Genomic DNA, 12,435 nt, shown 5'->3' with positions numbered 1-12,435 from the left:
GATTTTGGGAAACAGCAGAAAACAAAGGTGTCGTTTTGATTGTTTTCCTTTGCCAAGGAGGTTATTCTTTCTCTTCTGTGTTTGTCTGTTTGTTTGCTTGTTTGATTTCAGCAGCTTCAGAATGGATTTCCACCAAACTTAGAGGAAGGCTGGGACGTGCGCTAAGAAAGAATGAGTGTGCAGATGTGGAAAAAACATGGATGATGCTTGACCGAGATTCTACTTTCATTTTAGTCTGTATGTTATGATAAATGTAATAGTATTTAGTATGCGCATATAATATATACTAAACATAATAATAAATCCTGTGATCCAGTGGTATAAGAGAGGGAAAATGAATTGATGTAGGAAATAAACTCATTTCCATTTTGACTATGCATGAGTCAAAATCAATACGATCTGACCAAGCGGATTTGAAATATGTCGGAAACAGAAATATTTACTGGAGAAATATTGCGAGTGTGTGCGATTTGGTGCAGATCCAATTAAAAATCCAGATCTAGCGGCTTCAAACGTGGCGTCATGGGGGGTTGCGGGGGGGTCAGCTGCTGTGAGGTAACAAATTGAGTTCGAAACTTTTAACCAACACAAATGTGAAGCGAAGATAATATGGATTTAGTTGGAAATCAAAAGTTTATATAGTTTTAGAACTATGTCCACACGAACAGATTCGTGCCCTGAAGGAGTTATTCACTGTATTTAGATTTGGTACTTTTCCGAAATGACAAATAATAAACATTCTCTAAGCAAAGTTGGGATTGAAATAAGTGTAAATATCTGATGAAGACTCAGAATCCAGAGCATTTAATACCAAAGTCAATAATCAGTCGGCTTTACACATTAAGGTCGTTACTTAAAGTAGATTGAATTTCATCTGACGGGCCAGTGAACTGCAAACTGCTTTTCTCTCTCTGCTCCTTTCGTATATTTGTTCCACCCGCAAACATAAAGCAAAACAAGTTTTACCCACATATTTAATCACATCAGCAAAGCTGCCAGTTCTTATAGCCAAGCAGTTTTATATTCCTAATAGAAGTGTTTATTATCCCATACCTGAGTGTCACTTCACCAATTTGAGCAATAATGTGAAACCGGGCATTTTATTTCTGCCAGATTAAAGCCCCCGGCCGAGCGGTGCTCCTGTCTCTCCCGTTAACAAACTGTCTCGTCCCCTGTCTTCACGGCAAAACGCTGCTATCTGGATTCAAGAGCAGCCGCTCTGCCCCTCTGGCACCTGCCTGACAAACAATCACTCAGAGGCAAGTCTTGAGTCATTTGAAAGAATACAAACCTTGCAATAGCAGCTGGACAGAAGGAGAATAGTGTCAGGGATCACAGCGACTGGTTAAGCATCTATTTATTTGGAATGTTTGGCTCTTAAGATGCGCAGGTTAAGGTTAACTGGAGGCCCCGAGGCTGGGAAGCTTTCCTCCAAATGAAATGTAATCTTGTTTTTGCAGAGAAAATGTCAAGTTGTAACTGGAGAGAGTAAAAAAAAAAACAAGCTTTGATTGCTGCAGTGTCAGCAGGAGGACCAGAGCAGAGCAACTTTTAAAGATCTGGTACGTGCCCGGCTCCACTTCTGTCTGGTGTGTTCCTCATCCGCTGCATTGAGCTCCATTCGATCCTCGCCCTCCTCGGCTCCTCCAGCTGCCGCGGCGGCTGCTTGCTTGGGAATGAGCGAACCTGCAGCTGCCGTGGCCGCTCCGGGATTTATTTGAAAAAGGCCTGTTCTCTAAAGCAGTTAGGCAAGCCTCTGAGGGAAAAGGCTGAATTTCATTGTGGGAGATACTGCAGTGTTCTGCAGCTTAAGTGGCCTCTAGGTGTGGAGGGTTGTGTGTGCGTGTCCATCCATCCCTTAGCTCGTCCATTTATCCTTTAAGGGGTCGAGGTGAGGCTGGAGCCGATCCCAGCTGACATCACGGCTGACACATCAATCAGCTCATATTCACACCGATGGGTCATTTTCAAGTTAACACAACCTGGACTGAGTCTTTGGACTGAGGGAGAATCCACACACGCACGAGAACATGCAAACTCCAGGACCTTTCGTATTGCGAGGCACACACTGCACCACCGACTGGATAACATCCATTCATTATCCATACTGCTGGTCCTCTGGAGGGAGGCAGGGGGAGCTGGAGCCCCTCCAGCTGACATTGAGCAGGTCGCCAGCATATCACCGGGCCAACATATAGAGTTTCACTGTTTCAAGCTCACGGCAAAGTCACACATATGCATATGCAGGCGAATGTCACAGGTCGCCAAGCTTGGACGCCACGCTGCGGATTTGCTTCGTTATAGAAAGTTTTTTTGGCCTCGTAGCTCGCACTTTCCCCTCGTGTACGACCGTGTCCTTATTTCCGTCCTAGCTCGCACAGATTGGAAGTGAACAAGAGGCAAAGGTCCGCCTCCGCTGCATTAACGTACGTGTGATTGACAGTTTCGATGGAGAGAACCCACACAGACCTGGGGACTCAAAGCAGTAGCCCTCCACCTGTGTGGCCACGGCTCTAACCACTGTTCCACCGTGCCAGATTGTGTCACCCGGCAATACGCGGGTTCCCATTGTTCAAAGTGTCTCATTACCCGGCATAGCCAGCCAGAAAGAGAATAAATTGACGATCGAAAGTGTGGAGGTATGATGGACATTTTTTAAAGATTGGTAAGGTTTCGCTCACAAGTGAGAAATGTCAGACATCTCTGACAAGGTAATCATTTCTCCTGTCCAGTCTGATTCTGGGTTGATCCCTTCTGTAAGAAACCAGGTAATCTGCCGTTCAGAGCAAAGACCGAAAGAGTCTTCTACTCAAAGTTCACATGCACGAGGCTTCAGTTGATCTAATTGAAGCATCGACTTCAATCAAAAGGCCACAGAACAAATTCTCCTGATTAGTCAAAGTCACACTGATGAAGCCTCATTAATTGAAAGTCGTGACAGGAGAGGATCTCTGCACAGCCGGGAGGAGCAGGAGCAATGATTACACCACTGACTAATGGCTGTAACATAAAGGTGTATGGGAGTATTGTATTCAAATTTGACTTCTTGGTTTTGAATTTGAGTGTAAGATGCTGATATGAGTGTGAACCTGTGTTTGTTAGACGTGTCAGAGCTGGTGGACGACATGGCCTGTCTCTCCGACTCCACCTCTGATGATCGCTCACTCAGCTCCTTCACCTCCGAGTCATTCGATGACAACGGTAAGACAACGATAACTTTCCCACTTCCCACTCTGACTTCGGTGGGTGGGCACAGTCTCCGGTGAGAAGTGTGGGACTGACTAATAGTCGCAAGTTGAATCATTAATACTGAACTGCACATCAGTTTGAAAAGAATTAGAGTCTACCTCCATGTTCAGCCAGAAAACTTTTAAAAATGATTAATTCTAAACAGACTTTAATGGATTTGTCTTTTTTTGCAGTTTTATTTATTGAGATTTTCAGGGGATACAAATGTCTCCACATTACCAGTTTAGGTGCAAATGATCTCCTCTGGGCGGGTGAATATAAATGGTCTTCATGGATTTTATACATAGATACAGACTACATCTATTAAGATGGATGACATGAATGCTTCCCCAAAGTGACGGCCCCTGGTGGTGGGCTGTAGTATGGGTCATAAACCCCACCTCCTCCAAGTTATCAGATGGGACTAGGGTTGCAAAATTCCTGGAATTTTCAAAGTTGGAAACATTCCATGGGAATTAACGGGAATAAACGGGAATATACGGGAATTAACGGGAATAAACTGGAAATGTTGTGGGTAATTTTAACTGTATTTACCTTGTCATATACAGACATAATTATAAACATTTTGTTTTGTCATAGGCTGATTTGAGCCCTGAGGAAACTTTAGGCACTTGACTATATGCTTCTGCATCTTTGTGTCATTCTTAACATAGGTCTTTGCACAGTATTTGCAAATGAACACAGCCTTTCCTTCTACATTGGATGGGGTGAAATGTCTCCTAGATATGACACTGCATACTTATGAATAATTATGTTATTTCTAAAAAAAAATGAATAATGTATGCAGTGTCATAACTACATCCCTGACGTTTATAACAAACCAGATCGTTTAAAAGTCGGTTGAAAATTGAGCAAGTTATGGTTATGTACCACTACCAACACAATGTTATGGGTGAGCGAGATGCCCCCTAGCAAGATGGCCGCCATGTGCGGACGTCCGGCTCCGTTAAACGAGACATCTAGCCTTTCTATATAAATCTATGAATGCTTCCCCAAAGTGACGGCCCCTGGTGGTGGGCTGTAGTATGGGTCATAAACCCCGCCTCCTCCAAGTTGTCAGATGGGACACATAAAAACAGGTTTCCACACAGATTTTAATAAGTGATTTAATGCTATGAATTCAATTAACTTTTCCACATTTCGGTGTATTTAAGACTCATGAGCAAACAACTCCGGGATCCACAGGCATTAAATTCCCTAATGTGTGAATAGTGGACTCTCATGCATCTCACCCATTAGAGGTTAATCCCAAGACGTTCAGAGGAAGAACAACTCACTTTCTCACTCAAGTCTTTTCATGGAATCTATCGGGGGTCTTTTTTCCCAGATCACTCGATACGATAGATTTTTCCCTAATGATCATGTGTGTGTGTTCATGTGTGTGTGTTCATGTGTGGGTGAGTGTACTACTCTGAGACAAGGGGAACACATGTAGACTCTTTGTTTCCTGTCTAATTAGCGCAACTGGAAAGAGAAGAGTGCACTCTTCCCTCTCCCTAACCCTTATGGGACACACACACACACACACACACACACACACACAAACACGTGCAAACAAACGTGTTGGCAACTCTGCTAACACACACATGTTCACCCACACGTTCTCCCCTCGGCTACACCCAGCACATGAAACCTTACCCCATTCATAAAGGCTCTGACTCTGTTTCTCCTCTTTTCTCTCCTGTGTCTGCCCAGCCTCCATAGTAACAGTCATACGTCTTGTCAATGATGCTGTGGACGATATTGAAAGTGAAGGTATGAAAGAATATCTTCTGTTATCTCCTCTGTGTGTGTATGTGTGTGTGTGTGTGCCACAGTGTAGCACTAACACATAATGTACAGCATCCAGCCAAGCATGTTCCATTCAGTCTCTTTTCTTACTTAGAATAAAGCATCCTGCTTAGATTCCTGATATTTCCTTTTGTCAGCTCCTGACACTGGATCTCTCTGTGTTTCATTTTTCCCCCTTTGGTTTCTGTGTTGTTTGTCTCAGTCTCTCTCTGACTTTCACTCTCTCTCTCTCTCTCTCTCTCCCTTTGTAGTGTCAAACATGGACAAAGAACAGCAGCGGAACAGCCCTGGTGAGTGAGATGCAAAGCAACTGAAAAACATCTTATTAACTTGCCTTCCCTTTGGCTTATATCTCAAGCTGTGAATCCAAAAAAAACGACCTTTTGCGTTCTGTACATTATTTCCTCTGCATACTTTTATCTTTCCCCATACAGCACAGATTACAATTTCTTCTTTTTCTTTTTTTGAATGGAAATAGTAGTCTCGTTCTCTCGTTATATTTCCTGACTTCCACTTGTGGCGGGTTTCTGACGGGAGTGGATCCATTTTGAATCCAGCAGAACATAAACATTTACCTTCCAAGGGTGCCATCGTTGTCACCTTTCATCAGTGAAAATAATTGAATGTATGAGCTGTGGCTGATTAACATTAATTCCAGAGCAGTCTTGCAAAGTCCTGGCGACAACTCAACAATAACCAAATATCATTAGATCCTTTTCAGAGATAGTCTGTTGGCTGCAAAGCACAATTAGGCAGATGTGAAATATCAATATGAGCACTGATTTAAAAAGAACCGATATCAGTCAGGCTCCTCTGTCGTTTAATGAAATGTAATCAAAGGCCACAATGAGACAGATTGTCTGGTTAATGTTTTTCTCCACGAGCGTATGTCTGTATTCAGCTTTCTTATAAAACACCTCTTTATTATCCTGAGTGATCAGTGTGTTTGTCTAGTTTTAAAGACTGTGAGATATTGTTTCTATCTGTGAAGAGTCTCTGTCATCCAGGTCATGGTATTATAAGGAGTTGTACATGTACATAAGCAACTGGCCTTCAAGAGACAAAAGTAAGTCCAGTCGTCTCTGTACATGTACAACTCTTGAAAGAGTCAGTGTTAATATTCAGAATCTCTCATGTAATGTTCATAAATATATTAAATCGATATTATTAATACATTTCTTCAGCTTTTGGAGCCAGTAGCTTGAGAATCTTTTGAATAAAAGTAAATCAGCTACACTCACAAAGTGTTCACCTTGTTTTTATAGCATCAAATAACTAATTGAAACCTAACTTACCTACTTAAATATATGTGGAGACGTTCAGTTAATGTCTCGGCTACACTACACTTTTTGGTTTGGTGTCTGTCCCGTCTGCTAACATGGAGGAGGAGGAGGAGGGGTTGAGTACCTGAACTGCTGCCAGCAGCCAGAGATCCATCCAGATGCTTAAGCTTCATTTTCCAAACACTTAATGTGTCTGATTTAAAGTCAGCACTTCATCCTGTGCTGCTCATCTCCTGTTTAATTATTAAAACTGTTAATTAACAATTAGGCCTCCATTCAAAACTGTGGTCTCTCTGCTTCTTCAGCCAATAAAGCCGATAAAGATCTCGTTTGAATATTTTCCAATCGATCGCTGTGTTTAATAACTCACAACTAATGAAAGCTGAACGAAATGAAATACTGCCTAATAAGTAAATTCATTTTAAATGTATGAAAGCAATTCTCTCACCGCAGGTATAGGAATGAAACTCCAGCAACACAACCACTGCAGAGAAGTCGTTAACGAGGCTCATCTGAATAACGCTGACACTTGAATAGCCCGGCCAGCTTTGGTGGAGTGGTCCTCACTTCAAACTCGGCAAAGCTTTCACCCCGGCCTTTCAGAGGGTCTCGGTGGATTTTTTGGGGGGGCCACTTTGAACCGAGCCTGACATCCGCACACAGAATAGCATGAGAGACGGCCAGCTTCAAACGCTTTCTCCCAGTAAGTGGGGCATCGTTTACAGGCTTAACCAACGCACCGGGCTCCTGCTTAAAGAAATTCACCATCTAATTCGACCCCAGGAAAATCCAGCCCTATGTCTTTACGGTGTCAGTTTTGCAGCCAGGGTTTTAAAACCCCATGTTAATTGGCTCATAGTTACCCAGTCTGTTTGTTGTCAGCTGCAGTGTAATGGACTAGGTCTACCGAGCTTTTCATTCCTGACTCGGAGCAGTGCTGTGTTTGTGCCCGTGTCGCTGACAGCCCACTGGAGCACGAGGAGCCGCATGTCATGGACGGGTGGGGGGGAGAAATAAATGATGAATGGATTTTTCATTCCGCGGTCGGGTTTCAGTAGAACCCATTGGAGTATTTGTGTTTGCGCAGCACATGAAGAAACATTACGTGTAAGGACAATGAGAGGCGGACGTAGAAACCCCGAGCACTGCTACAGACACACGAGAAGAGAGAAATACAAAATATAGATTCAGAAGGTTAATCACATTCAGTCGTGATTATTGCTGCTTGCATGCGATCACATTATGCGCTTGTGTGCATGCGTACGTGCCGTGCATCCTATCCCGAGTTCTGCTCGTGTGCGTCTGTCCGTTCACATGTAGAGGCGACTCTGCTAAATGGCTCTCTGCCAGCCTCCCCACTCCCCCCCACACACACACACTACACTATCATCGAGTGTGTTCTCTTGCGTGTCGTGATTCACCGCGGCTCCTCTTGCGTTCACTTGTTTCCACGAGGAGAGCGTTTCATCATCAAAGGGTTTCCTGTCCCACGAGAGGTGTGTTATGTTTTTCCACTTCACTGACAGCGAGTCGCCACCTGCAGAGCAGAGATGAGATTGGTGTAGAGCTCACATCAAATATTACATTTTGGATTGTAAAAAAATAAATATATAATACAGGGGTCTTCAACGTTTTTCAGGCCAAGGACCCCAAACTGATGGAGAGATGGAGCAGGGACCCCAGTACTATACATATTAATTTAGTTTAAAAAATTGTGTTTTATATTAAACTGGGCCTAGTGCCATGTATACACATAACTACCCTGTTATTGTGCATTCGATACAAAGCTATTCAAATAATACACAGGTTCATATATTCATGTTTTTATTATTGTATGTCGCGGAATGAAAGATAACGTCTTCTGCCTCCATTTATCCGTTCGCTACAATATGTTGGATTATTGTTAATGTGTATTTGAAAACATTTAAATTTGTTCGAAACAAAAATTAAATTTTTAAAAATATAAAAAAATGTCTTATCAACAAAAAAATTTGCGGAGGTACTGCAGGGGGGGTCGCGAAATTTTTTGTTGATAAGCCAATTTTTTATATTTTTAAAAGGACCCCCTGTTGAAGACCTCTGATATAATATATTATACCTCCCTCCGCTCCTCCAACTCCTCCTCCTCCTGCTCCTCCTCCTCCTCCTCCTCCTCCTCCTCCTCCTCCTCCTCCTCCTCCTCCTCTTCCTCCTCCTCCTCCTCCTCCTCCCCAACCATTCCAGCCTCAACCATTCATTAGGAAATATCTCAACCAGGAATGTGTCTCTTTCAGCAGCAGCCTGGCAAAGGGAAGGAGAACTCCCACATGTTGTGTGGTTTGCTGCCAGTCTATTAGATCCCCCTGTCAACTCACGTGTCATGCATTATCCACCAGGAGGCAGCGCTGCTAATGGAGGCTGCTCTCCATCCCACACAGAAGGTGACCCCTCTGGCTCCTCTCTCTTCATCAATATGATATATATATATTCACACGGCTCCTTATCCCGATCATGAATTATGCAAGTGGCGTGCTGTACTATGTAGGAAGTAGTGGATTAGTTCAGAGGGGGCGGCGGGGGGGGGGGGGGACCCATAGTAACAGTAAGGCTATGTCCACAATAAATCTGCTACAGAAACGCCTGGGGCCTGCACAACAAAGCTGGTTCAACATGCCCAGGATAGCTTTCCCATATCCGGGTGCACTTAACCTAACGATGTTTAGTGTTTGTGTTTACTGCCAACACAGAAACAAGGATCAAATTGTTATATTAGAAAATTAGGAGGAGAACAAGCCCTTTATCCAGACTAAAGGAAACAGATACAGCTGCTAAATGCTGGAAGAACAACTGGTAAATCAGCTCTGGAAAAAAAAAAAAGTATGACGTGGCCACCACATAATAGCGCGTGGGATTGAGATAAATAACTCGAGGCCACGAGATGTGAATCTGTTCTTTCCTCCCAACAGTCTGTGGAGCTGAACCGGAGAATCCTCTTGGATGAGAGATGAAACGTTTCACTTGATCACATGATGAAGCCTCTATAAAGAGCTTTAGTTGGACACACTCCATCTGCACCGGCTCTGAGGAAACTCACTGGTGGACACGTTTGACATTACTAGTCAATAAACTCATATAGACATATTTTCGTTAAAATTGTCGTGTCTTTCAAGCAGCAGTGTTGTTGAAGTTGGTGTTTGAAGAGAGGAGACGCAGACCCAGAACTTGCAGTATAACAGAATTTATTACTCAGAAGTTTCACAGGTCAGGACGGATACCATGGTATACCCGGAGGCATCACAAGCCAATAGTGAAAGTCTGTCTTCTCCCTGCAGGGCAAGAAGTTTTATAGGTGGGAGGTTGGACCCCAAAACTAGAGATCTTGTAGTGTGAGGCGTCTTCATGGTAAAGGTCAAAGAGTATTCTCTGGGGGAGAGGGTTAACGCATACATTCCATAATGTTTAACGAGTGTGAGAATTTGAGAATGTTAAAAAGAGTTATTAGCTAAAATACACGACAAAAACTAGGGAGAGATTGAGATGTACCGGGAGTGTTAGCGGCGGGAATCGACTTAACCAACCAGACATTGTTTTAAACTTCCCTTATCCTTCCCTTTAAGGAAAGTGCGCACCGCGGTCTCCGAGAGAGAGAGGGGAGGGAGGGATGGAGGCTGTCATAAGGTAAATCTGTCAACTATCTCTCCCCGATTCCAAACAAATATTTACTTTCATGAGATAAACCAACTTAAAGAGAAGGATAAAAGTATAAAACTATGTCTGGTTATCCCGCCGCTAACACTCCGACTGCATTAATATCAGCTCCTCCCAGGAGTGAAGGAACGTAGACAGTCAGGTTCCTTTGAGAACTTCTACGAGTCGGGTTGGTTGTGTTTGGCTCCGGCCGCTGACAAAGGTTTATCATTTCCTCTGATGAGGATTTAAATCTCTCATCAAGAGCCTTATTGAAGTTGGCGAAAAGGATTGTGTGATTCTCTGAAGAAAACCTTGTGCTCCTCAGAGACTCTAACACTCCACACCAGCTCCACGGGATCCTGGAAGAACGGTGAAGGCATGTTTCAAAGGGGAATTGATTGGTCAGTGGGCGGAGCTTTTATTCGGGTCGATCTCTTGCCTCCAACTCAACCTGCTCTGGAGCAGGTAACAAGTTACCCTGATACGAAGTGAGCAAGCTTCCTAGGACCAGAAACCCCGAACTAAACCTGACGTTACCCTGATAAGCATAAAAACCTGCTTCATAATACAGCTCCCGTTTAGTTAGGGTTAGGCATGTTTCAAAGGAATTGATTGGTCAGTGGGCGGAGCTTTTATACAGGTCGATCTCTTTGCTCCATCTCAACCTGCAAGCTTCCTAGGACCAGAAACCCTGAACTAAACCTGACGTTACCCTGATAAGACTAAAACCTGCTTCGTTATACAGACCCCGGTGTCCACACTACTCAGGAGTTCTAGAGCAGCTAAAACAGAGAAGTTTGGAAATCCTGCTTTCCTTTTATTTTCCGGAGCATTGTTTTTGCATTGAGATATTTGGAAATGATGATCACAGCTGCTTGCAGGCTTTTCGGGTCTTTTCAGTCACGACGCAGCCTTTGCTGATTCGTCAAGGTTCAATCACGCGACCTCTCCCGTGAAACAACAACCGACATCAGCATCGCAAACTGGATAATCAATTACAAGCTTTTCGGTAACAGCTGTTCTGAATGGCCAGAGCTCCGGCTTGTTATTATAGACGGGGATTAAAACTAATACAGAGACAAAACATGTGTGTTGACAAATGGTTTAGTTGTACTTGTTAACAATAACAAGTAGAATGGACGTAGCCTTAGAACGCCAACCAACTATAAAGTGTGTTTATTAGTGTGGCACCTCATGTGTGTAGTTTACACATCCATAGTTTCAGGCGTTGTTGCTTTAGGAGGGAACTTGAGTGTTGAGTGATGTGAGCAGTGGTGAGGATCTTCACATCAGTCCCTCCTGTAACTGGAGTGTCAGCTCGCTCCCCTCCCGCTGCCAAGATGGCGACGATACTCTTGTCTCAGGAGTCAGGTGATTTATCGATGTGGCACCTTTTGCCGGCTGATCCTATTAGGGAGATAATCTCATTGTCACACACACACACTATGCCGTCCGCAGAGGCTGTAACATAACTACCACGTTGGAGCGAGGCCTACTGTACACACATCCGCGGATTTGGCAGCCCTCATTTGTCCAGGGAATAAAGCCTCGGGCTCCTTACACGAGATGTAAACTCCGATTCCTCTCTTACTTTTCCATTAAAAACACACAATTTGTCACTGAAACGACTTCACACTGGTTCAAATGATTTATCCTCTGGAACCCGGCTTTCTCTTCTCTTTCAGCGTATCTCTGGGAGTCCTCCGGCCAGAGTTCCAGCTGGCTGTCGCCCTCACGCCTGCGTCCTCCCGAGGTGGGATCCATCTACGACCTCAGTGACCCCCAGCAGCAGAACATCAGGCGGGGGGGCAGCACGCGCTCCCTCCAGCTGGACTCCAGAGTGGTGGGCTTCAGCGAGGACACGGGCCGGGGGGAGCCGGGGGAGGAGAGCGGGAGGAGGAGCTTCCAGTGGGAGAGGAATCAGTCGGGCGAGTGGGAGAGGAAGTGCATCCTGGACCGAGATGAGAGGAGGAGGCAGGAGGGGGACGGACAGAACACGGGCACCAGGAGCAGAGACGTGGGGGGGGGGCCGCCGGACCACCACAGAGAGGACAGCTGCGAAGGCGGCTCCTCGCCGGTTTACGAGGAGTACCGAGAGTTCAGCCACGACCCGGAGCAGCGGGAGGAGTCAGAGAGCCTGTACGACACTCTCCCCCCGACCAGGCGGGCCTACGAAGGATACCCGTCCAGCCCCCCCGGCCTCCACCTGCACCCGGCTCAGCTCCTGCCCCCCCTGAGGGCCTGGGATCTACAGACAGGGGAGCTGAGCGACTCGCAGGAGGAGGAGAACCGCGCCGGGCTGGACTCCGGGGGTCTGGCGGGGTCCGGGGACGAGCTGGAGAGACTTCTGAACCTGGTGTCGCTCCGAGCCCGGCGGGCCACGCGGACAAACCGGGCGTCCACCGGGTCGGAGCCCTCGGCCAGCTGGGACGGATTCAAATGA

The 12,435-nt window shown here is 45.2% G+C and overlaps 1 protein-coding gene across 1 annotated transcript in view; it reads left to right on the top strand.

Annotated features, from left to right (window-relative positions):
* The window catches only part of LOC133019464 (protocadherin Fat 3), an 85,379-nt gene extending 72,944 nt beyond the window's left edge, over positions 1–12,435 (top strand). Inside the window, 6 exon segments of the mRNA XM_061085954.1 lie at positions 3,112–3,201; positions 4,945–5,004; positions 5,292–5,330; positions 7,850–7,893; positions 7,896–7,917; positions 11,678–12,435. Coding sequence (XP_060941937.1) covers positions 3,112–3,201; positions 4,945–5,004; positions 5,292–5,330; positions 7,850–7,893; positions 7,896–7,917; positions 11,678–12,435 — 1,013 coding nt within the window.

This window comes from Limanda limanda, chromosome 14, assembly GCF_963576545.1.
Source record: "Limanda limanda chromosome 14, fLimLim1.1, whole genome shotgun sequence".
NCBI lineage: Eukaryota > Metazoa > Chordata > Actinopteri > Pleuronectiformes > Pleuronectidae > Limanda > Limanda limanda.
The sequence above is the reverse complement of the archived record's forward strand: the minus strand, read 5'-3'. Positions and strand labels throughout refer to the sequence as shown.